Below are 26,294 nucleotides of genomic sequence, written 5' to 3'. Positions count from 1 at the left end.
ATGAAGTGGTTGATATGGAATGTGAGGTGTATTAATAAATGGTACAAGAAGAAGGAGTTGAGAAATTATCTGAAAATCAAAAATATCAAACTGGCAAGGTTCATTGAAACTAGAGTAAAGGAGAAAATTGCAAAAACAATAAGTCAACACATAACACCTGGATGTGAGGTCATTAATAACTATAATGCAGCAGTAAATGGTAGGATATGGATTCTATGGGATCCTAACTGCTATGATGTGAAGTTGATAAAAGCAGAAGCTGAGGCGATTCATTGTATTGTCTCAAAAGTTAGCAATGATGGAATATATGCAATATCTGTAGTTTATGGCTTTAATACAGGTGAGAAGAGAAAACATTTATGGGAGAATTTGAAGGAGATAAATCAGATGGTAAACATCCCCTGGATAGTTGAAGGTGATTTCAATGCTATATTACAATTTCAAGATAGGAAACATGGAAATCCAGTAACTAATGCTGAAACACAAGACTTTAGTGACTGCATCCAAGAGCTAAAGCTGAATGAATTAAATTGGGAAGGGGGAATACTATATTTGGTCTAATAAACAGGAGGGTGGAGATAGAATATGGAGTAGGATTGATAGGGTATTTGGAAACTATGAATGGATGATACAATGGGGCCATATAGCTATTGTGTATGAACAACCCTTCATATCAGATCATGCACCTATAAGTTTGTCTTTCAATGAAGCTCAGAGAAACAGGAGAGTACCATTTAAATTCTTTAATGTGTGGGTTGTACATGAGAGGTTTTTACAGGAAGTTTAACAGATATGGAACCTCAAATTACATAATCAACAAATGAAGAATGTGTGGATGAAGCTGAAGGCATTGAGAGTAGTATTGAAAAAACTTAATGTAGAGGAATTCAAATTTATTAAAAGGAAGATAGAATTGAGCAAAATTGAGCTTGAGAAAGTTCAGTGAGATATAAATTCTGACATCAATGCAGAAATGTTATTAAAAGAGAAAGAACTGATGATGAATCTGGAGAAATGGAGTATGATAGAAGAAGGGGCTTTAAGACAGAAAGCCAGGGCAACGTGGATACAAGTGGGAGATTACAACACCAAATATTTCCATACTGTAATGATAGACAGATGCCAGAGAAAACAAATCACTGAATTACAAGCTATAAATGGGAGCAGATTAACTTATGCAGATAGTATCCAAAAGGAGATTGTGGATTTTTACAAGTCTTTGATGGGAAGTGCAACTCATATGTTGCCTGGTATAGATAAGGAGATTATCAACAAAGGAGCCAAACTCAGCAAGCAACAAAGAATAGAACTGTGTAGAGATGTGACTACTGAAGAGATATATGATGGCCTATGCTCTATTGGTGATGAAAAAGCACCTGGATTAGATGGTTACAATGCTTTCTTCTTCAAGAAAGCTTGGCATATTGTTAAAGATAAAGTCATGGAAGCTATTATGGAGTTTTTTAAGTGTGGGAAGTTGTATAGAGCAATAAACTGTACAGCTATAATGCTAGTGCCTAAGGTATCTAAGCCTAAACTGTAAGAGAATTCAGACCAATTGCATGTTGCACTGTCCTTTATAAGCTGATTTCAAAGATATTGGCAGCTAGGATTCAGAAAGTGATTGGTACACTAATAAATGAAGCACAAGCAGGATTCATACCAAGAAGGAAGATTGCAGACAACATCATATTAGCTCATGAACTAGTGAAGGCATATACTAGGAAGAATATGTCTCATAGAGTTATGATCAAGCTAGACCTTCAAAAAGCCTATGATTCTGTGGAGTGGAGCTTTATGAAACAAGTAATGGAGGAGCTAGGATTTCCAAAATTATTCATAGGATGGGTTATGTAATGTGTACAGACAGTTAACTACTCTATTGTAGTTAATGATGAACCTACAAGACCTTTCAATGTTGCAAAAGGGCTAAGGCAAGGTGATCCCATGTTACCTTTTCTTTTTGATATTGCTATGGAATATCTAAGCAGGAACCTAGATAGTTTGAAAGAGGAGAAAGAATTCAGATTCCATCCTAGGTGTGCAAAGCTTGGGATCACTCACTTAAGTTTTGCAGATGATCTTTTACTTTTTGCTAAAGGTGATTTGAAATCTGTACAAGCAATGTAACAGAAGTTCAAACAATTCACTAAAGCATCTGGATTGCAAGCTAATCTAAGCAAGAGTGAAGCATATTTTGGAGGTGTTCAAGAGACAAACAGACACCAAATATTGCAGTGCTTAGGCCTTACAAGTGGAGAACCCCCATTCAAATATCTAGGAGTTCTTTTATCTACAAAGAAGCTGAGTTTAATGCAATGACAACCTTTGATTGAGAAAATGACTAAAAGAATTACTTCTTGAACAACTAAAACTTTGTCATATACAGGCAGAATGCAGCTAGTTCAGAGTGTTCTATTTGGGGTACAAGCATTCTGGGCACAACTATTTATCCTACCAGCTAAGGTGATTAAAGTGGTAGAGGGAATATGTAGATCATATGTTTGGTCTGGGACAAATGAGATTACAAAAAGGGCTTTGATAGCATGGGATAAAGTATGTTTTCCAAGGGCAGGAGGTGGACGCAACATAATCAATTCGAAGTTGTGGAACAAGGCAGCTATTGCAACGACATGCTTGGATTTAACTCACAAGTAGGACAAGCTATGGATCAGATGGATACATGCTTATTATGTCAAGAATCAGCAAGTGAAGACAATGAAAGTTCCTCAACAAGCATGCTGGATGGTAAGGAAAGTAATTGAGTCATACAGTATACTTGAAGAGGTGCAGTTCTCATAGAGTCGGAAGAAGAGCATGATCAGACAAATATACCTGCACCTACTGGGAGATTACAGAAGAATGGAATGGAAGACATTGGTGTTTCAAAATGCAGCAAGACCAAAAGCAAAATTCATTATGTGGTTGATGATCCAGGAAAGGCTAATGACCTGTGACAGGTTAGTTAGTTGGAAGGTTAATGTAGAACCAGATTGTATGATGTGTAAAAAAGAAAAGGAAACAAGAGATCACCTATTCTGGCATTGTGATTATGCAATCCAAGTGCAGAACAGAATGTGCAGATGGCTTGGAAGACAGAAGTTGGGAAATAGCAACTGGCAGCAGTTTCTTCAATGGGCCATAACTGAAGCAAAAGGGAAGTCTGCTTATGTGATGATATTCAGAATAATGTATGCAGAAGCTGTTTATCATATATGACTTGAAAGAAATAGAAGAGTATTCGAGAAGAAGAGCAAAAATGTGGAGCAAATTTAAAAAGATATAGCATATATAGTTAGTGCTAGAGTCACTCCTAGGAACAAACATTATGCGTATAGATTATGTTTCTAGTAAGATTAGTATAAGGAGTAAACAAAAGATTAACAAGCTGTGTTAGCTTTGCTTTGTTATGTAATTACTATTTGGTGATTAATAAAAAGAAGTTAGTTACCAAAAAAAAAAATTAAAAAAATTACAGCGGTATTTGGTTGTATCCAATTCACTATATTCATTTGTAGCTATTTTTACACTGTATTCAATTTATTGTGTTCGATTCGCTTGTATTCAAGCAACAAAAATTTTAAAAAAAATACAAGTGAAAATACAAAAAGTCTCCTTCGAAATACAGAAATATATGCAAAAATACAAAAACATATATTGTATTTACACTCCAAAATAATGAATACACTCAAATCCGGCTAGATACGAGAAATACAAGAAATAAAATATACTTAGTGTATAGGTCCAAATTTGGACGACCACGACCACTACGGTGTATGACGAGGAACGAGGTCCTTATGATGTAACGTCCTTTGGTCGTTATAAAGGGTGATGACCGACAATGGTAAGCGGACGTACGATGTTTGCAGTAGTGTAAGCGTAGTAGGAGACAGTAGGAATATGCTTTTCAAATATTCTTTATGTTATAACTTTTTAGGGTTTAAAAGGGGATTGTTTCTTATAAAAGGAGGCAGAACACTTTGTAAAGAGGGGGAGAGGGAAGTGAATGCAAAAAAGACAACTTTGCTTACTACAAATCCATACATCATCTTTTATCTTGCCCAATCGCATTCATTGCAATATTTTTCTACATTTGAAGTTATCACATTTATGAGTAATCATTTGGTTCCGACAGCCTAGAAAGCATCATTCACCTTATTTCTCTCTTGCATCATTTAATCTAGATTTTATTATACTTCGCTGAAATTTACCTATTCATATTCATTAATTGATTTAATTAAAACGGTTTTAATATCTTTTGGTCAAATACTTAGATCGCAGAAATACACTCAGATCTAAGAAAATACACTGGGGGGGTTGGTTGACCGTGGATTCCGGCCAGAGATGATGGCGGTGGTGGAGGTAATGACGAAGCCGATCTGGAACTCGAGTTTTTCGGTGGGTTTCATTATCGAAGGCAGTGAGCAATTGATCTTCATTGGTATAAGAAATACTCCGTATATAATTGGGCAGCTTCTTACGGTGACCATTGGCGTAATCTCCGCCTCATTGCTAGTAGTCAAATCTTTCTCCACTGAAGATAAAGACCAATGGAAGCCTTTTCTATTTACCCTATTAAGAGGAGATGTTGATAAAGAACAAATAGGAGGTAAGTCAGCCTTAACTATTGCTTCATCGTCCGTACAGAAAAAGTCCATTGCGTGGTTAAAAAACTAGTCCAGATCTGGAGAAATGATGGAGAAGAAGGAAATACGGAAAAAAAGAGTGAGTGGAGGAAAAAGTTGAGGGATTAATTGTTATACTCTTATGTTATAAATATAATTTTATTCAAGGTGAATGTCTATATTTTAGAGAGATTTTTAGGGTTTGTTACTTGGTGGCTAAGTCATTTTTTTCCTATAAATAGAGGGATTCTATTCCATTGTAATACATCCCAAATTAATAAGAATTATCTCTCTACTTTTCTCTGCAATGCTCTTTTTTTTATTGTTTTATAACACGTTATCAGCACGAGACTCTAAACAATTGAGTAGAAGCTTTGAGATTGAGCATAATGATTGTCAATTGTTCCATGAACTTCCTTCATGATTAAATTCTGGATTTAAGGTAAGTATTTTACCGTATTTTTCTCTTTTATTCTATAATTTGATTTTAAATACAAGCAAAGACAATAAATTTTGATTATAATTCTAATGGAGTTAGTAAGAAATTATAACCACTCGAAGTGATAAAATTTATATAGGTTGTCATGATCAAAGTCATGTATGATCGTGAACACAAGAAGTGAAAATTCGTCCCATTGAATTTGCTTCATTCTCATTCCCTTAAGAGAATGTGATAACAATATGTGATAAGTCTGGAAGAAGACAAAATCATTACCGTGAAGGTATCAATGGATGTGGACGTGGCAATAGACGAAATCATAATCGTCATCATTGTGATAATGAGAATAATAAGGATTCTCAAAACAATCCTTCACTCTATGAAAGTAATATTTGTCATCGATTTGACATGATATTTTATAAAGCACATATAGATGATTATGGTCCATTTATGATGTGAATGTGACAATATCTGATTTATTAATACATATTCATTCTTGGAAGAATATGAACGTGCTAGTGGTAGTGAATATACCACACTCACCTCTAGAAGGAGATTTGAGATGATATAAGAAAATAATGTCATTATTATGGCATGAATGGTCATTGGTCACGTACCTATTGCACGCCAAAATATTTTGGTAATGTGATTATTAAAGAATAACATTAATGCAAGAAACATATCTTACATATAATTTTGACCATAACCATAATGGTATAACTTTCTCTTTAAAAGAGATATTCACCATATGGATATTGATGAATATGTGGTAGTACTAAATTAATTGAGAGCTTTGGAAGAGCCAATTATTACTGTTTTGGAGGAATAAAATTGATTATCAATAAGTCATTGTATTGTAGTAAGTCTCAAAGAAACTTAATTGAGTTTCTAAAGTATTTGCGAAAGCGGCTGGTCATACTAAGACTATAAATAAAGGAAAGATTTAATATCTTCTATTACTACAACTTGTAGCGGGATAATATGTATGTGAAAAGCTGTCCGCTTTATTCTCCAGTTTGTACTACACAAATAAAAGAATACTACAATAAAGTGGATATTTATTGATATAAAAACCCATATCATAATAAACTTAGAGTTTATTGATAATTGCACACGCCATGGTGTAAACCTGAAGTTTATCTATATTGATAATTTATTCAGTTGGCATAATTGGTTTAGCCATGTTAATTTAAGTATGATGTGCAAAAATAAAGGAGAATTCACATGGGTAAATATTAAAGAACTAGAAAGTTCGTTACGAATTCTCTTATGTTGTTTGTTCTTATTAATTAATAGACCAATTAAAATTGGGATTCAATCCCATGAATACTGAAAATATCAAAGGTGAATATGTACTCATTCACCTTCCATGTATACCACATAAGATGCATCTATGAGATGGTTATATGCGCGATTATTATTAACCCGCAACATGATGTTTGCGAGGTAACTTGCTCAAAAATTTAATTTAGAGCATAATTTCCAGATCTTTTACTTAAGAAAGTTTATCTTGATAAGTTGGTTTACATCAAAGTTAGTTTAGCAAAATAATTATTGAGTGTCTCCACTTAATAGCTAAACTATTGCTTATGAGAACAAAGTTATCTATACCAGTTTGATATAGGTTATATACGAAAGTATATTATATTTTTCCCTGACAAATGGTTCAGGGTCAGGAACCAAATAATTTCATCTTGTTATTATTGATATGTGGAGTACATCTTGATTAACACCATAACGCACAAAGATCGGTTCTCAAAGTTGAGGAAACGGGTTAGTTTTTCTAACATGAGGGGGAGACATGATAAACAGTTGAGAAAAAGTTACGTGAAATGAATTATCATTTGTATATCTAGATTCTCGAATAAAATAATATGAACTTGAAGTTCATAAAAGATAATTCATGTGCAATATATTGCAAAGCATGTCAGACACATTTGCTGACCCAAAGAAAGTAATTATATTCTCACTGCAAATTCTCCTATTAGAATAAGTCCTAGAAGGACAAAGTCTATGGTACGCTTAAAGCGTATAGACAGATCGATTTCAAATAACTTTTTGATAAAGAAGATGAGCAAATGATAATATAAAGGAGGCAAATGATCTAGAAGATCACATGACATAATACTTCATAAAATCTCAAGAGAGGTTCAGGTACCTGAATATATGAATGAAGAGATCTCTATGTTATGTCTTTGTGAAAAAAATATTGGAATCAATATAAAATGTTCGTCGATGACATCTATGATAGCGCTAAATATAGATGAGGATCTTAAGTCTGTCGCCTACAGACACAAAAATATTGGCCAAATGGAAGAGACATAATTCTAATAAAATTGGTTTCATATGAAAGACATATAATTTTGTCTATGTTGTTCAAATACTTGAAAGTATAAAGTCAATGATGTGTGCAATCCCTTTATCTATCTTATATGTCCAGCATGACATAAAAACTTGATATGCATCTAAAGTCTATTATATGGCTTACATGACTTAACTTATATGACAATTCATGAAGAATTTAAGTTGTTTGAAGCATATACAGTTCTTGATCTTGAAGTAGCACTTCCTCAGTGCAATTTGTGCACAAATGTATCTTGCTATAAATATGGGCATGATAATATGATAGCAAGAGTTTTCACCTCTATGTGAAGATATTGAACTGACAATTCCAACAAGATCATATGAAGACAATACATATATTAGGGATGATGATTTCAAGGTGAAATAAATTTGTTCAAGTTAATATGACTGATTTGTTTATCAAATCTCTACCAAAGATCTTTTGAAAATGGTGCACAAGATTGGAATGCAAATGCTCAAGGATGTGAATTGATGCTCTCATCAGGGGGAGTTAATGCGCGTTGCACTCTTTTTCTCTTACAAGGTTTTGTCCCATTGGATTTTCCTTGCAAGGTTTTTAACGAGGCAACCAAAAGGCGTATTGTTAGATATGTGTACTCTTTTTCCTTCACTAAAATTTTTTCCCACTGGGTTTTATTTTAGTTAAGGTTTTAACGAGGCACATTATCTGATGAATAGACATTCAAGGGGGAGTGTTATAAATAGAATTCTATTTAAGGTGAATGTCTATATTTTAGAGAGATTTTTAGGGTTTGTTACTTGGTGGCTAAGTCATTTTTCCCCTATAAATAGAGGGGTTCTATTCCATTGTAATCCATCCCAAATCAATAAGAATTCTCTCTCTACTTTTCTCTGCAATGTTCTTCTTCTTCTTTTATTGTTTTATAACATTATATTTGTACTTTGATATAAAATATAAAAAGTTACTATAAATAATAATATTTTTAAAGTGTTTTGATTTATAATAAATAGGGTGCATTATTTAGCTATAACATATAATTTTTTTTGTATAAGGTCCTTTATGTATATCAGATGCTATTATGCTACTTTCTCCGCTCCACAATAAGTGACCAATTTGCTTTGGGCACATTCATTAAGGAAATACTAAATTTTAGATGAAAATAGTTAGTGTGACTAAACTACCCTTCATTAAATGTTGCACCATAGTTATAGTAGTACTTACTTCTCTTCTCAAATGTGAAGAGTAAATGACTTTTTAGGCATACATACATAAAGGTAATTTTGGAAAAACATATTAAATTTTTTCTTGATTATATAAATGGACACTTATTTTGGACCAAAATAAAAAAAACAAATTAGTCACTTATTATGGATCGGAGGGAGTATATTCGTTATAGCAAGAGAAGATGTAAACACACATGTACATATAGCAGTTTCTTTCCACAAATGCTAAAGTTGTTAATGCACAATTATAAAACTGACATTTACTAAGTTATTTTTCTTTCTCTTTAAAGCTACTTTCACCCCAAGTATTAATTGTGAGTGAACTTTTATTAATAGTAATAAATTTCAAATGAAAAAGTACGAATAATTAATGAGGGCCGAATGCTAAGTTCTTTGCTTCACCTACGTACAATATTTCTCAGTAACTTAAAAGAAGAAACATGTATAAGCACCGAAAAACGTGGTTGTTTTGACATTCTGATTTCCTAGCTAGAGTGATAAGTTCCCCCCCCCCCCATGATTTAACAAATTTTATATGAGAAGCAAATAGGGAATATGATACAACTAGCCTCTCCGCGTTCATAACAATAAAACCAAATGTCTGGCACAAGTTCAATGAAATAAGTTAAGGGAACAGGAGAAGGAACAGATAGATATCAGTTCCTCTGGTCACAATATAAGTCAACTCTTACAGTTGTTAAAGCTGATGCACTGCACACGCAACAATACAACAACATTGTTGAAGCATGCTGTATACTGGACACTATCCCTTACATCATTTTTGATGAACTCACTTATATATTACCAACACGAGACAAGAGATTACACACTTGCAAAACCTAAAATCATTTACTCTCAAGTGTGCGGCCGCCTTCACTTTCCCAAAGGCATTGAAAAACCAAACAACAACATAACGAATTACCAGATCCCAACATTGATTACATCGTGTGTCATTAGTATTGTTGTGTCTTTGTTTATGTTATTCATTTGTATCTCCTACTCAGCTTAACTAGAAGCATCTTGTAGGACACTTTATAAACCATAAACTGTGTGGTTGTGTTGACTAGAGTTAGTCAAGTGGTTAGCTTTGTAATAGAGTTATTACAAGGAGGCTTGCAATATAGTTATTGTAAGTAGGTGAGAGATTGATAGTTTAAATCCTAGGTTACAATACGTTGTTATCTAAAGTTGCTCAGTTAGTGTAGTTGAAATCCTACAATTGTAGATCGTGATTTTTAATCCCGTAAGCTAGGAGTTTTTCAAGTAAATATTGTTGTGTTATTTACTTATTGATGTGTTCTGTGGGAACTGATAATTTTATAGTATATAATTTGGTGGACTCTTAGTTTACATCATTGAGCAAAACATTTCCTATCAGAATTGATTTCCTACGGATAGTCCAGGGAGAACCAACTCTTTGTAACCTCCACGGCTCCACACCTTTTCCCCTCTCTGTAGGAAAATGAACAAGCACATTGCCACATTGGGTATATATACTTAACTGTGGATAAAAAAATTCTGATTCTTTTAAATTCTTGCACTGGCTATGGTAAAATTACTCAATACAGATACCAATACATATATTTTTGCAATTAATTCTTAGCTTGTAAAAAGCTTGCTATTCTATTCCCACTGTATTGTATTTGTAGGTGAGGGCAAATTCCCCAAACAACCATGATAACTCAGCCTAAAAACTAAGGCTGATGGTTGGCATGGAAATGATATATATATCTACAGAAAGACTTGCAAAAAATCTCATTGTTAAGGGGAATTCATAGTAGACATGCATGCTGCTACAAGCTTCCCTGCCAATGGACTGAACTCGACTTTGGCCTGGAGCTGCATGTACAGAACTTATAATTTCTTCAACAAACTCAATGTCCATATCAGTAGCATTACTAAAACAATCATCCTGCAGCTCTACTCGTCTGTTCGATCAGCGACTGTCTCACCTCAACTACATACAGGACTAGTGTCTGATAATCCTGAGATTCTTGTAGCAGGAAGTCAGCAAGCAGCTGCGGATGAATTGGGGTTGCTCGAGATATCTACTTGCAAAATTTCTCCTATCCTGATCCAAATGCTGTACCCTAGGTTTAAGAGAACCCGAGAGTACGCTTCCATGATTAAATGCCCAATGTCCTAGAATAATACAGAAAGAACAAGGATTATATCACAATCTTATTGAGCACTTTGTTATGGCCAAAGGCGGACCCATGTGTAATGGAGAGGGGTCACCGACCCCGAAAAATTTGGCCGAAAATTCTGTATTTGTATATGTGTATACCTTGAAAATGGTTAATTTAAAGCAGTTGGCACCCTAAGTACTAAAAGCTTTTAGGGGGTACTGATTGAGCAGAATAATGTGCCCCCTCGTGTAAAAATTCTGGTTCCGCCCCTGGTTATGGCATAACTTTTTCTTAACAGACGCGTACATCATAGAAGAAGAGATACATACAAAATCTTAAGGTAATTTAAGGGTGAAACAATTATCCGGAAAGATATAGTTATCCTCTATTGTTGGATGATTTATGGATTATGCAAATGACAAGCTGAAACGAGTCCTTAACTGAAACAGAGAAACTTTTCTGCTGATAAGTGAACTATACAATCATATTTGCTTTTTAACAAATTTTACTAGTGGCGATACGATTCTCACCGTGCCATACTGAATTTTTGTGACATTGAGGAATGTCTGAGGAAGGTTAGGATATTTAGTTTTGAGCTGCTGTAGAAGAGCTTCTGCTTGGCTCAATAAGACCTCCAATTTGTCTAGCTCAGATATTGGATCTTTTACGAATGACCAAGATCTTCGAACTGGAGCTTGATCAGTTATTCTTTCTTTCCATGCAAGAATTGCTCCCTCTAACCTGTTAACAGCTTCAAGTGCACTGTTTTCAGATCTCAAGTTCAAGGAATTGAACATTTCCTCAGCAGAGGTTGATTCTGCGGTCAGGATTCTATAAAGGTCCTCGCCGAGGCTTTCCCTCCCAGACTGCAAGAATGAATGGATCAATTTCAACAAATTAAATACTCAATAGCAAAGGATTTGAGTTATATACGTTGTGTAAATTTCCTTTACACTATTAGTGTAGTTTAATATATGTGACCATACCTAGTTATAAATGCTTATCAAGAGATTTACTTGTAATTACCTTATAAGTAAATAAAACTTAAACTCAATAGCAAATAGCTTTAGGGAGAACTTGCCTTTGGAAGTGCATCCTTGATAACTGATGGAACCGGCATTTCAGCTAAGATGTTTTCATTAATAGCTTTTGCTGCCTTGAATATTTGATTGGCCAATTTTCCCTGATTCAGCAATTTCTTTCTTTCAGTGTCAGAGAGCCCAGCGATGGGTACCTTGGGTGAAGGAAGGCACCACCTTGTGCTCTTTTCTTCTGCTCGGCTACTCACTTCCGTATACCAAAACTCAGTATTATCCATTGAATCCAGCATTCCCTATCAATTTGAGATCGAAAGGAACTTTGAGAAAGTGGACCAAGTCGATGCAGAAACAAAGTGGTCGAACATTATAGGATTTAAGAGACCACCTACAAGAAGCATGGAATCCAATTTCTGAAGTGCTGGAAGATTCATATGGATGTCTGCACGAGCTTTTGGTGTCATTATCTGCTCGGACGAGAAGTGGAACTCACTATATTGTTGTTATATTATGAAATAAATCGTTTGTGTTATTAGAAAGTCATAGTTACCTCCAATCTCTGGCCATTAGAACCACTTTGTTTTGCAGGAACAAACTCAATCATATGTTTGGTAGGTGAGAGCAACCAATCCATCTCCCTTTGCCATTTCCTCTTCCTTTCCTCTGCAAGTGGCTCCAATTTCCACAACTCTCCAAACACAGATGCTTTAAATCCAGAAGTAGCATCACAGATCAGGAAAATTGCATCATGAAAATCACAGCAAAGTAGAAAATATAACAATAAAGGTTTAGGAGAAGCTGAGCTGATGTGTTACGAGGTGTAACATTCTTTTAAACGCTATACTAGTGCTTTTTATTTTGAAGTTATCATGCGATTTTTTATCAGATCTCAGATTGTAAAGTTAAAGTTAATCCTGGTAAGGCGCAAAAGCGCAGGTTAATCCCATAGCGTCAGTAATAAACAATCTATGATCTTAAGATGACAGTGGGAAAGGCAGGAGCACGAACGAGGTAGCTTATGCTATTTTTCTTCCTTACGGAGTAGTTTATAGTAGAATCTGGAGAATATGATTCTGCTGTTTAAAAATCTTTCCAAAGTATAGTGAAATTAGTACTCCTGTTTGTTCTTTGAATCCTCTCCATTGCTGTTAGTAAAGCAGTTGGGCAGCCAATTCTTTTCAGCAAAGGTAGTATATAGGAGAGAAAATCAAACTTAACTCCTCATTACAAAAACTTTAGAGAAGAAAAAGGAGTAAACTTGTGATACCTTCACTAATAAAATCCTCTAGCAAATCATATTTTTCAAAAAAAACATTGAATTATATTATGGGTGAATGGAACTTCTTGAGCACTCTTGTTAGGCATCAGCACTCCTAATTTCTCGCATATATCATATTGAAGCTCTATTCTACGGATTAAGACCTGGATGATCCTCAAAAACTACTATAAGAATCTTATTAAGTATCAGAATATTGAAGACTAAAATCGTTAATAGTTGGCGTGAATCAACTCTGAGTTATAGAAGATATAACACTAGAATTTAGAGTCACTTCATCAGAGAAAAGATACATGGATTTTTCTAAAACGATATTGATGGATAAAGAAGTAACAACTAAATACCTGCAAGATTTATAATGGCATTAGACAATGCTAATGCAGTCGAAACTCCATTGCTTCCTCCCGTCACATCCTCACCAAGCAACAATTTTGCAAACTTGTCTTTCATTGTTTCCACATCTGAAAATTGGATTGTGTAAGCAGGTTTTCCTTTCACATAGAAATTCCCATTGTCACACGATCCCTGGTCATCCCTCTTCTTCGTTGTCCATTGAGAGGAGAATGATTCAAAAGCATTGTTGCTGGAAGAGCTCCTTGAGTCATCATCATTTAAGGAATCTGTAACATCCCCATCACCTCTACTAGTCGCGCTATCATTGTCATAGGACTGACAGTTCCGTATGCAGCTCTCGAGGCCATCATATGTTGTAATTCCTGAAAATTTCCTTTTCAAATTCTAGTCAGATGCAGGTTAGAAGGGACTTAAATTTGTGTTCGAAAAACTATATAAAGATAAGACTAATCTGGTTTCTCTCTTTTTTTTTTTTTTTTTGTGTGTGCGCGCGCGTATGAAATTGGCCAGAGATCTTTGTCTGAGCAAATATGTTGGTTATAAACAGATTGTACAAAATATTACTAACTTGAGGTGTTGATTGCTGTTAGCTTCCATGGCTATGGAAGCTCTTAACTGAAAGCTTGACGTGGAGAGGAAGCTAAGAAGGAACTCAAGAGAAAACATAGTTACTGTTTTATTGAAGAAGAGAAGAAAATGAATTGTTCTTATAAAGTAGTATCTACAGTGTGTTTATACTACTAATTAGCTACTAACTTCCTAACAACCTTTCTAACTAATCCAACTAATAAGAATAGCTAACTCTACTCTTAACCACCTAAGCTAACTATAGTTTAATAGTTCCATTTCTCTTAACACTCCCCTTCAAGCCTTCAGCTTGAAGAGGTTCTTCACTCCAAGCTTGTCCTGTAGGTAGTCATGCTGAGTCTTTCCCAATAAATCTGCTAGTTGTTCCTTGGTGGACACGTGCTGAGTTTTCATTACCCCTTGCAGTATTCTTTCTCGAATAAAATGACAGTCTCTATCAATATGTTTGGTTCTTTCATGGAAGATGGGATTAGCTGCAATTTGAATTGCAGTTTTGTTATCACACATAAGCTTCACAGGTGAGTGTAGCTGAATTTCAAGTTCCTTGAACAAACCAATTAGCCAAACTATCTCAGCAGTGCATGATGCCATACTTCTAAATTGAACTTCTGCATAGCTTCTGGACACATTCTCCTATTTCTTTGATTTCCATGAGATCAATGCATCACCAAACTTAACTACATAACCTGTGACTGAACTTCTAGTTTGTAAGCAAGAACCCCAGTCAGAGTCACAATATACAGACAACTGATAAGCATTCTGTGTTGGCATAACGAGTCCTAGCCCAAGAGCCCCTTTTATGTACCTTACAACTCTCAAAGTTGATTCCATGTGAGACACCTTAGGATTGTGCATGTACTGACTCAAGCCTTGAACCACAAAGGCCAGGTCTGGTCTAGTCATAGTTAAGTAAAGCCTTTGATAAATGCATGGATCCTTAAGTGTTGCATCGGTTGCTTCTGAACTTCCTACACCTGCTATAGCCTTGTCATACTCCTCAGAAGTTAGCTTCTGATTCAGCTCAAGGGGTGTGCCTGCAGGATTAGCTCCCCATAGCCCAGACTCAGAGATGAGTTCCAGGGCATACTTTCTTTGAGACATGACTATACCTTCTTTTGATCTAGCAAAGTCAATGCCCAGAAAGAACTTCAGATTACCTAGATCTTTCATCTTAAAGTTTCTCTACAGATTTGCTTTTGTCTAGTTCAGTAGCACCACATTATTGCATGTGATTAGTAGATCATCCACATGAACCAACACTACAACTAAGTCACTGCCCTTTTGTTTGGTGAACAGAGAGTAGTCAAAGTGGCTTTGTTGAAATCCCATGTGCAGTAAAGCCTCAGTTAGTTTCTTGTTCCATTGCCTTGGGGCTTGTTTGAGCCCATACAGGGCCTTGTGTAGTTTGCAGACCTTGTGAGACTCCCCCTGTCTAGCAAACCCATCAGGAATGTGCATGTACATTTCTTCTAGGAGATCACCATTGAGAAAGGCATTGTGCTCATCCATCTGATAAATGACCCACTGTTTAACTGCTGCTAAGGCAATGATAGTCATGATTGTTACCATCTTGGCAACATGAGAAAATATTTCAGTATAGTCAAGGCCTTCTTTCTGGCTATAGCCTTTGGCTACCAGCCTGGCCTTGCACCTCTCAACTTTCCCTGAAGCCTTGAACTTTATCTTGAAAATCCATTTGCACCCAATAGGTGTTTTGCGTGTAGGTAAGTCCACAATACTCCGTGGTTGTCTTCTAGGGCAGCTGTTTCAAGTTTCATAACTTGAATCCACTTAGGGTTTGTAGCTGCTTCTCTGAAGGATTTTGGTTCTGTGAGAGAAGAGTAGGATGAGACAACACGTGTATGAGCTGCTTAGAGAGTGTCACAAGACACACATGAGAAAATAGGGTATATATAGGTATGAGATGTGACTGGTTGTGTCACATAATCTTGTAGCCACAAAGGTGGTTTGCTAGGTCTTGATGATCTTCTAAGGTTCATAGAAGGAGCCTGTGAAGACTCTGGAACACTAGGCTCAACAGCAGAAGGAGAGTAGCCTAAAGAAGTAGGTTTCTCTGAATGATGGGGAATATGTGGTGCATCAGTTGGGAATGTGTCCATAGTTGGACTCTGAGATGAAGCAGGAGACAAAAGAGGATCATAAGGTTCAGGGAAAGACTGCACTTCTGTGGTAAAGGCACCAGGTCTAAAACAGGAAACATGGGAGTGCCTGTGGTTTGTAGGTGTTTAAAAGGAAAATGTGTTCTTTAAATATCACATTTCTACTTACACTAAAGGTTTTTGAGTGTAGATCATAGACCTTATAGCCCTTCTGAGTTGAAGAATAGCCTAGAAATGCTCAAGGTATTGCTCTTGAAGCAAACTTGTCCAGTTCCTTGGGTGAGGTTGCATAGCACAAACAACCAAACACTCTGAGGTGGGAGAGAGATGGAGCATGCAAATAAAGTATCTCAAAATGAGATTTTCCACCAATAACTCTTGAGGGAAGTCTGTTGATCAAATAAACAACAGTAGATATACACTCTCCCCAGAATTTCAAAGGAATAGCAGCCTGGAATCTCAGAGCTCTGGCCATCTCTAAAATTGTCCTGTGTCTCCTCTCAATAACTCCATTCTGCTGAGGTGTATAAGTGCAGGTACTTTGATGAATAATGCCCATGGATGACAATAGATTGTGTACTTCATGATTAAAGAACTCAGTACCATTATCAGTTCTAAGAGTCTTAACTGATGCAGAGAACATATTCTTCGCCTTTGTTAGGAAATCTTTCAGAATAACCACTGTATCAGACTTAGAGACAAGTAAGAAAATCCAGGTAAACCTAGAATAGTCATCCACAATAGTAACAAAGAATATTTTACTGTCATATGTTGGTACCCTATAGGGCCCCCATACATCAAAATGTAATAGTTCAAAAACAGTATTAGAAGTAGTAGTACTCATTTTGTAAGGTAACTTTGCTTGCTTGGCTAGAGGACATACAGTATAGTGAGTGTGATTGTCCTTCAGGTTTCTCAATGATGTATACTTCTTGATTACATCTATAGGTGCATGACCTAGCCTTCTATGCCAGATTACACTAGAATCAGAGTATTGATTAGCCATACAAGCAAACTTATTCCCAGACATAGTAGTTTTATGTACATATTTCACCTCAGATACTTGTTGATGAGTTTTATTCCTTAGTTGAGCTGGATCATGATTAAGTATACCACTTAGTAATGACTTTCCTTGCAGTAGGTACAGTCCCTAATCCTCCTTACCGATCCCCTTCACCTGACCACTGTAAAGATCCTGGAAGATACAGAAGTCAGGATGCCACAAGACACTGCAATTCCTTGGTCAGTTTAGAGTAGAGGGGTTCAAAACCGAACCGAAACCGAAATCGAACCAAAACCGAAGCTTAATGGCTTATTGGTATCAGGTTATCGTAACGGACGGAGAACAGATTGAATTTTTTTTATTAATGACTTATCGGTTTGGGGGCGGATTATTCAATTTTCTTAACGGATAATCCATTAACCCGTTAAGAATATATATATTTATTAAATCCAATCCAAACGCCACTGGTAATATATATATATATATAATTTATTTTTATCCATATCTATCTATATTATTATAAAAGCACGAATGTTCCATGCTAAATGTTGATCGACAAAAATATCCTCAAAATATTAATCGACTTTTATGCCCTTACAAGCCTAAATTCCTTAAACGAGATAATTTATGTTGGATAGAATTGTAATATTGAACTTTACCAACTATTTTCGACGTTTGAATTCAACTAAACTTCTACCTACTTGAATTTTTGTCAATCCACCAGGAATTTGAAATCGTTCCCAGTTCAAATTGATAACTTTTTCAAACTCATATTTCTCCTATTCACTGTGTTCGAGTATTAAGGTTTATATGCGCTAATAACTTTTATCTTATTTAACATAATATCAAGACACATGATTTTTTTTCAATTGTTTTGAATTATTAGTAGGTAATAATTTCATATACTTTTTTTGATCCTACATTATTTGATTCGTAAAGAAATCTCTTCCTATTTATTTTATATATAGTCGTCGTGTGGTAACTTTTTATATGTTTTATTTCTGTTCTATACAATAGGATTAAGATTTTAATGTAAGATTTTGTACTAATTGACACGAAATTATTTATGTGACTTCTACGTCTATAAATTAGAGATGCTAATTTTCACTTTCACCTAAAATACATTTGTTTTTTCTTATCCTGGGCAAATATATCTTCCTAAGTCCTAACTAACAGAACTCTTGGCCTAGCAATTCTGTCCAAGCAGATGACATGTTAAAATATACAGTATGCCCACTTCTAATCATAATAATAGTACACCAAGAAATCTTTTACATGGACTAAAGCCAATGTGCATAAACATAAATAAGATTCTAGACAGATGATTTACCCATCACTGTGTCTCTTCTGCTTCGTCCCTCTTAGTACGTCGACTACCTATTTAAATATATAGAGACTAAATTTTATTTTATTTTGATTGAATTAGGCCGATAAACCGCCCGATAAGAGCTAAATAGAAGAATACCCACCACGAGCTTGATTAGTTTTGCCACCCAAACCAGCTAAAGGACATTTACGACGGTCGTGTCCTGTTTGCGAGCATATACCACATTTGCGCGCATAAACGGTATCACTAACATCCATTTGGTTTTGTATACGCGTTCTCTTTTGCACCTGTATTTTATGCAAATAGGACTTGTTACACACCATTTTAAATGGTTCCGGAGGCCAATAATGCTCAGTACCCACTGGCTGCAACTAACCACTATATGTGTTTAGGTACTTGGAAACACTATATTGTTGATCAACATAGTTGGTCTCCGCATAACCAACACGTTTAAAACACTTGATGGTATGTGAGCAAGGCATGTGGTAGATGGACCATTTCCCACAGGAGCATAACTTTACTGATTCATTTATAGTATGTACATTATTACCCCGATTATTATGGATAGCGGTGCGAACTTCAAAAACACCTCTTTCGTTATCATACCGCAAAAATGAATGTCAATGTGCTCGCCGTCTGTATTTCTCAAATCTCTGCATCGGCACTGGCATAAATTCAACACCCCTTTCCATCAATTCCGTTGCAACTGCAGACCGTTCAACAAACCTCTCTGCTATCTGCTTGAACGACATCCGCACCATGGCTGTGACGGGCAATCCTCTTGCCGACTTCAATAACTTGTTGAAGGACTCTGACACGTTTGTAGTAAGAATTCCCTATCGTCTGCCACCATCCGCATGCAAAGCCCACTTTTCCGGGTGATGTCGCATTAACCAACAATAGGCTGCCTCGTCTTCTTGCCTGATAGAATCCATATGCCTCCGGAATTTATGCTGTTGCTGGTTTGTTGCTGCCATCCACATCAAATCATGTAGATCCTTGTTGGGATGTGCCTTCTAGAAATTGGCCTTAAAGTGCCTCACACGGTAACAGTGGTATGCATAAGGTTCTTGCCATGCAGGCAAGTTCTCCACATAACTTAATCTACCACCGTGCCGATCAGATATTAGACAAATACCTGAACGCTGTTTGACAACGTGCTCTTTCAGGTGGTTCAAAAATAGCGTCCACGTCTCTGTTCTTTCATTGGCATAAACAGCAAAAGCTAGAGAAAATATCTGTCCATTAGCATCCACTGCCACGACTATCAATAGCGTGATATCGTACTTTCCATAGACATGAGTTCCGTCTATGGATATTACGGGCCGACAATGCAAAAAACCATCAATTGCTGGCTTAAACGCCCAGAACACGTAATTGAATATGTATTCTGGTGTTCCCGGACTCCGCTCAAGCTTCCATTCAACAACAGTCCCGGGGTTAAAGTGCTGCAGTGCGGCCATGTACTTTGGCAGAGATGCAAATGACTTATCCCAATTATCGTAGACAATTTCAAACGCTCGTTTGCGCCCGAGAAATGCCTTTCTTTTCGTAATGGTATGGCCATATTCCTGGTGGACTAATGTAATGCACTCTTTGATTTTATATCTTATGGACGCTTCGAGGTGCGGAATAAGTACAAGAGAAATCAAGTCAATATCCAAGTTGTGCATACCTGCATCTCACGACACTCTTTTACGTTGTGCATTTTACAAGCCCTGTTTACGCGCGCTTTATTAGGAAAAAACATCCCCTTTGAAAGCACCGTTGGTCTAGACTCATCCCACATTGCTGTCCGGATTTCATCAAAATCCCTTGTGAGAACTTCCACATCCGGCACGGTTGGCAAGTTATCAATGTAAGGAATCTCCGTTGAATGAAACGGTACTTCGGACTCGTACACTCTTCGTCTAGGGGGGTCTCTCTTTAAATCAGGTCCTTCCTCCTCATCCTGCGCATCACCATCCTCACGAGGAAAGGGTGTCTCGTCTCCAGATTCATCGGCATTGTTATCGTAATCACTGTTCTGTTCCTCACTCTGTGCATCTGCCAGATCCCGATGTAATACGTCGTTTTTGAGCAATTGAGTGAGTACGGGTGGTTCAACTTGCTCGTTTTCACTACACACCCAACAAAAATATAAGCTACTGAATTAATAAATGCTTTCCATATGGCTATATCACTTCACTTACAAGTCGTAATGTGATGAAATTCCATGATGGACGTTTTCAATTAGGTGATGAATACCGGATGGGCCACTTGTAAAATTCATATACGGCCGGTACCCCCTATTAAATATATGAGCGTTAATACAAATTCAATACACCAAAAATATATATAATTAACATAAATGAAAATTGAAGTTTACCACTCGTCTTGTGAATTATGGAAAAGGGGGTATAAATTATTTTCTCGCTGCTCATTCGCCGGCGGTGATAAGTTTAAATCAAGGAAAACTCTTTCATCCGGAACCTGTCTGGCAAAAACTGCTCCAGAATAACTACTCGATGACTGGGGGTTATCTCTACTACGCACAACCTCGTTTTTTGGAACGTCTTCGACCTTCACGTACACCTCAAACATTGTGATTACAAGAAATTCCCGGCATTCATCCGGAGTCCTCATAAAATTACTCAAAGTTTCATCATCGTCGATGTTAAACTCCGGATAAAAAACAACCCCTTGCGGAGTTACGAAATACGAATATCTTCCGGTTACTTTAAGTATCACTGAATGTTTCCTCACACTCATTTTTTTGCATAACAACGATATCAATTTATCGTATTCCATTGTAAGTGACAATTTAACATGACACTGAGCAGGTAAACTGTAGCCCACGGGGTTATTCTCCATCACAGCCTCACCCCCCAATATAATGAAACTCTTATTCTACGCTCTTCAGACATAATGAAAAAATGCTGGAGAATTTAACAACAATAAATGTTTCAACAAGAGTTAAAATTTTTTTTGAATGAATTTCTATACAATCCTAACCTCTTTATATAGGAAATGGCTAGCCGGGATTTTTTTTTATATATAGCGCCCAAAAAATGGGCACTATACGCTTTTGAATTATTGAAGTCAGGAATTATTGGTGGGGCCAGGAAAAAGGTGTATAACGCCCAGATACTGGACGCTATACATAAAGTTTTATGTATAGCGTCTAGTATTTGGGCGCTATACCTGTTAGTGTCAGCTTTCTATGTATAGCGCCCAAATAATGGACGCTATACATTAACGGCACAATTAACGTTAATGTATAGCGCCCAATATTTGGGCGCTATATATAAAAATATTATTTTTTTACACCTATTAAGGTGCTACTTGTCCAAAAGAATCACATTTTGCGGACTCCCCAAAGTAAAAGTTTTGATGCAAATAGAAAAAAGTTAGAAGACTTTCCAAAAGGAAAGTCCAAAAAGGAAAGTCCGGTAGACAACGACTGCTTTGTCCCAATAGTTACTTGAATGCTTCATGAAATGATAGTTAGGCCCACTATTTTACCAAACAGACAATACATACAAACCACGAGAACTTCCTAGCTATCTCTACCACTGCGGCATTTATGACAAAAATAAATGTCGTTATAGTGCCATCTATCTATTTCACACTAAAATGGAAGATTCTTCCTCCTCTTTCCATTTACAAAAGTTTATAGAAAGTAGACAATAAAATTTGGAAGTGTAGCTCCTCACATGTCACTTATAAATAAGTTCAAAATATACCTAACATATGGTGGGTCCCACATAAGATTCTTTATCAACCAGGAAAAAAAATATTTTTCCTCATGTAATTTCAAGACATATTGGTTGTTAAATTTCTTGAATATAAAATAAGCATCCACATATAACTAACATGCCAATATTTTTAATTATATTGGTACAAAATTGACTTAAATGGAGTGAGTGGACAATAAAACTACATAACTAATCTCAACTTGTTTAGTGTTTTACTAATACATAATAATAATTGTTGCTCCTATAACAAACATATAAATGTCTTCGATTAATCTACAATCATCTGGGGCTCGCAGAAGTCAAGAAAGTTACACTAATGAGGTGGTCGGTGAGTCTAATTTTATTGAAATTCTTAATCAATATGTTAGCATTCACTTGTGGAAAAGAATAGTACTCCTCAATTTGTTCAAAGACATCTGCTGAGTTCACGAAGCAATGGTTATTTTTCTTAAGTACTTATATTTGTAAATCTTCAAAATAATACTAAGTCAAAATTTTAATGTGTGTGTATGTATGTACAGTCATACCCCACTATGATAGTATCCCTATATAATAGTTATTACCTATAAAAATCAATTTTTTTTCGGAATCGATTTTTATATCATATTATAATTTATGTCCTCTATAACAACACTTCACTATAACAGCTAAAAAATACTGAAACAAACGAGGTTGTTATATATATATATATATAGAAAGGTTTGACTGTACTAATTTTATAGCCACTGCCAACTCCCACAAAGTCGTAGTAGTAGGTATGCTGGTTTTCAGCATTGATTGATTAAAAGTCTTGGATTTGCCTCAATTATAGGAAGGGAGAAGTCACCATGCATGTAACACCCTAAAAACAAATACTAATAAGAAGGAGAGAAGGGGAAATCTCACTCTCTTGTTCAGCAAAGTCAATGCTAAACTCTCTGATTCTTGTGCAGCAGGCTAATGTCTGTCTCATGATCACCATACTTGATTAATATTGCCCAAAATGTGCCTCAAATATTAGGGGACCTAGTAAGCCATTTGCAGCCATCAATACTCCTGCATTACAAAGCCTGAAATATAAGATGCAGTTGGAATTGACAAAACGTAGAAAATAGAAGTTAATGCTACTAGATCTAAAGGTTTCAAAAGTTGAGGCAAAAAAGTTGCTATATGTGCCATTTTGTTCACATTACCAATAAATGCCACATATATATTTTGAGTCTTGTTATATATACATTATTATTATTTAACCATAACTAAGTGAAATGTATTCTCACCATAGTTTGTAACTCGTAGGGTCTCGTTTGGTACCTGTAATAAGGATACTAATTCCGGGATAGAATGTGAAATTATATTTGTCGCATGTTTGGTTATGAGTATTAGTTAGTGATTTGATAAATTTTACACCAAAATTAGTGAGATTAGTTATCCATATAGAAAGTGAGATAATTAATCCCATAAAATATCCGTGTCTATCCCACCTGGTAACCAAACGAACCCTTAAGGTTAAGCTGTTTTATTTGAGGTAAACACCGAGATCATGGTAAGTATTCTCCACTCCCCAAAGTGCAACTTCTCCTGGCTATGTTAATCGCAAGATAGACGAATACAGTATGAAAATTTGCTCCATTTCCAAATATAGGAATTTGATGCAGCTACCCGGGTTCGATCCCCGGCAACGGCGTTATCTTTTATGGTTATACTTTTCTGGACAGCTAAATGTGTTTGTTTTAGCTGTGGTTTAATTTTAAATATATACTTTGGTGATTAATAAAATTACTTTAGTTACCAAAAAAGATTGATGCAGCCAGAAATTTCAGACACCGAAAAAAAATAATTTAAGTGCTAATTGGAGTTTTGATTTGCTCCGGAAACCACTGAAAGCTCAACCCATATAGTCCGAGAAGGAACATAAATGGAGCAACAGAACCCAAAAACCAACAAATCCAAAATATCAGATAGACCGTACACCCGGTTCATTTTAAGTTATTTTTTGTGGTCCATAATATTGATTTTTTCAAGAATTAATTTCTTTTATTCAAAGGAGGGTAGGAGTATTTGTTGTATTTTCAATAAATAAATTAACATTAATGAAAACAACCAAAAAAAATTACTTAGTTTTTTTCGTTTTAATCAATCAGAAAAGTGGTCCCAGAGACCATTTACCGAGCCTCCTACTTAGCTCAGAGCACAATATAGTCATTCACAATCTGATTCCACAATTGTCAAACTCTAGTCTTTGAATGAAAAGTGAAATCAGGGAAAAGGAATCACTTTTTCACTATAAATATAGTTCATGAATTTTAGCCAAACCCCTTCCAAACATAAAGAACCTTTGACCGTTTGACGCAGTCAAACAACCTTTCTATAAGTAAAAAAAAAAAAGTTTAAACTTTTATATACTCTTAATAAAATAAGCAAGTACTAATAACTACTTATAAATAGTGGGATTGGTAATCTAAAATTAAGATAATGTAACTTGTTATAACATATTAAAGTACACTGATAATATATAAAAAAATTTCCGATTACAGTATGTTAAATCCAGAAAAGAAGAAGAGATTGAAAAAGGCATTGGACTGTTTCAGACGCTTCAGATTAATCGTGATCTGGATTTCACTGATAAAAAACACGTAAAAATGGAGCTTGTTGCATCTAAAACATTTCCATTCACGAAAACTGCCAAAATCTTAGATAAGAATATAATAGAGTTTTGATATGAACCTGGTCTGAGCAAGAAAAGAAAAATGGACGAATAAATAAAACAAGAAGCTGACCTATGTTTATGTATTTGATCAAATGAAAGCACTTCAATCTTCTAACATGTAAAAGGATGGAAATAGACATCATTCAAGATCCCACATTTAGCTTTTCTCATGTAATTCTTGCTTCTGTGAGAAAAGATAACTTTTTTCTTGTTTTCAAGTGTGAATTAATGGTAGAAAACAATAAATCTTTGGTCTGTAGTCAAAAGAAAAAAACAGTAATTAAGAGAAGACTGGATATGACTATTCAGAAGGAGGATGAAGTACATGAGATTGGTATTAAAAGCAAATGAGAAGTGACAGAGCAGAGAAGAAAGGGTAATGCGTGTGTGAGGAATGGGAGGAGTATGTGAATATAAAGACATTTATGGTGAGAAGAGAGATACGTGGTGGGGCTAGCTAAGAGGTCGAGGCTAACGTAGTAGGTAATCATTGCTATTTTTTTTTCTTTCTAGAATTTATATATAAAGTTAAGAGTGAAATTACATATTGATGTACCGGAAAGAGCTAGCATGTTATACGTTTCTTCATTTTGTGCCGACATCATATGTATTAGTTGATTCGGCACCGAATTTAAGAGAAAGGAGAGACATTTTTTAAATTTGTAATCTTAGAGCTCGTTTGGACTTATAAAATTTTTCCTTTTTTTTATTTTTTTTTTGAAAATAATGTTTGGTTATCTCATTCTTATCAATTTTTTATTTTTCACTTGAAAATTCATTTTCAACTTTGAAAAACTGGTTCTCACTACTTTTTCAATTGAAAATGGGAATTTGCTAATTTTTAGTTTTACAAATTTACTCTATATTTTTAAAATTTATAAAATGACTCCATCAGTTTTTCATCTTTGGCAGATACATCTTTGGCGACTGATGGTGGAACATCAGTCATAGTTGATACTTGAACTCTGCCTACTAGAAGTTTGATTATATAGTTATGAGAAATATGTGGCTATGCCTGCTTTTGTACCTTCTCTGTGTGTTAGTAGAATTAGAAACTATGATATTGATTTGCATCTTCTGTGTATTGCAGTAAAGTAGAATATGATAATAGTTAAACAATAACATTTTGATTGTTTATTTCAAGTAGGATAATTAAATTGGGGTGGTTTTGATATTTTTTTATAAGTTCTGGGGTATAAATCATGTTTCATGATTTTTTTTTAAAAGACATCCAAATATGTTGCAAAAATTATAATCAAACACAACTTCATCTTCAATTCAAATTTGAGTGAAATTCCAAAATTTGAAAGAAAAAAAAATTAGAATTCATGTCCAAACGCCTACTTAAAAGCTTAAAAGGTAAAAGCTTTGGGGGCCATGACATTTGTGTGATTATAAAAGTTCTCATTAAAGGTGATAGAATA

The 26,294-nt window shown here is 35.4% G+C and overlaps 2 protein-coding genes across 4 annotated transcripts; one reads left to right on the top strand and one right to left on the bottom strand.

The window, feature by feature from the left end:
* Positions 1-561, top strand: LOC138879617 (uncharacterized). The gene has a single exon (XM_070159235.1). The coding sequence runs from the start codon at positions 1-3 to the stop codon at positions 559-561; it is 561 nt and encodes a 186-aa protein (XP_070015336.1).
* Positions 562-10,117: 9,556 nt separating this feature from the next.
* Positions 10,118-25,276, bottom strand: LOC104241890 (rop guanine nucleotide exchange factor 14-like). 3 transcript variants are annotated; one of them, XM_070160163.1, is made up of 8 exons: positions 24,941-25,276; positions 23,070-23,219; positions 13,400-13,771; positions 12,330-12,484; positions 12,172-12,246; positions 11,824-12,075; positions 11,273-11,608; positions 10,118-10,755 (listed from the first exon to the last, which is right to left on the bottom strand). In XM_070160163.1, the coding sequence occupies exons 2-8, from the start codon at positions 23,143-23,145 to the stop codon at positions 10,621-10,623; spliced, it is 1,401 nt and encodes a 466-aa protein (XP_070016264.1). In that variant the 5' UTR covers positions 23,146-23,219; positions 24,941-25,276; the 3' UTR covers positions 10,118-10,620. The 3 variants fall into 3 exon arrangements, with proteins under 3 accessions (XP_070016264.1, XP_070016265.1, XP_070016263.1); XM_070160164.1 differs by lacking the exon at positions 24,941-25,276 and having other exon boundaries at positions 13,400-13,782; positions 23,070-23,139; XM_070160162.1 differs by lacking the exons at positions 23,070-23,219; positions 24,941-25,276 and adding an exon at positions 13,978-14,100 and having other exon boundaries at positions 13,400-13,782.
* Positions 25,277-26,294: the final 1,018 nt, after the last annotated feature.

The sequence above is a fragment of the Nicotiana sylvestris genome, chromosome 10, assembly GCF_000393655.2.
Source record: "Nicotiana sylvestris chromosome 10, ASM39365v2, whole genome shotgun sequence".
Lineage (NCBI taxonomy): Eukaryota > Viridiplantae > Streptophyta > Magnoliopsida > Solanales > Solanaceae > Nicotiana > Nicotiana sylvestris.
Note: the sequence above shows the minus strand (reverse complement) of the source record. Positions and strands in the feature narration are given on the sequence as shown.

Coding starts and splice junctions, on each gene's coding strand:
- LOC104241890 (XM_070160162.1), bottom strand. CDS start 14,075: ATGTTTTCTCTTGAGTTCCTTCTTAGCTTCCTCTCCACGTCAAGCTTT. Junction 13,783..13,977: donor AACAGCAATCAACACCTCAA/GTTAGTAATATT, acceptor GAATTTGAAAAG/GAAATTTTCAGGAATTACAA. Junction 12,076..12,171: donor AATTGGATTCCATGCTTCTT/GTAGGTGGTCTC, acceptor TCAAATTGATAG/GGAATGCTGGATTCAATGGA.
- LOC138879617 (XM_070159235.1), top strand. CDS start 1: ATGAAGTGGTTGATATGGAATGTGAGGTGTATTAATAAATGGTACAAG.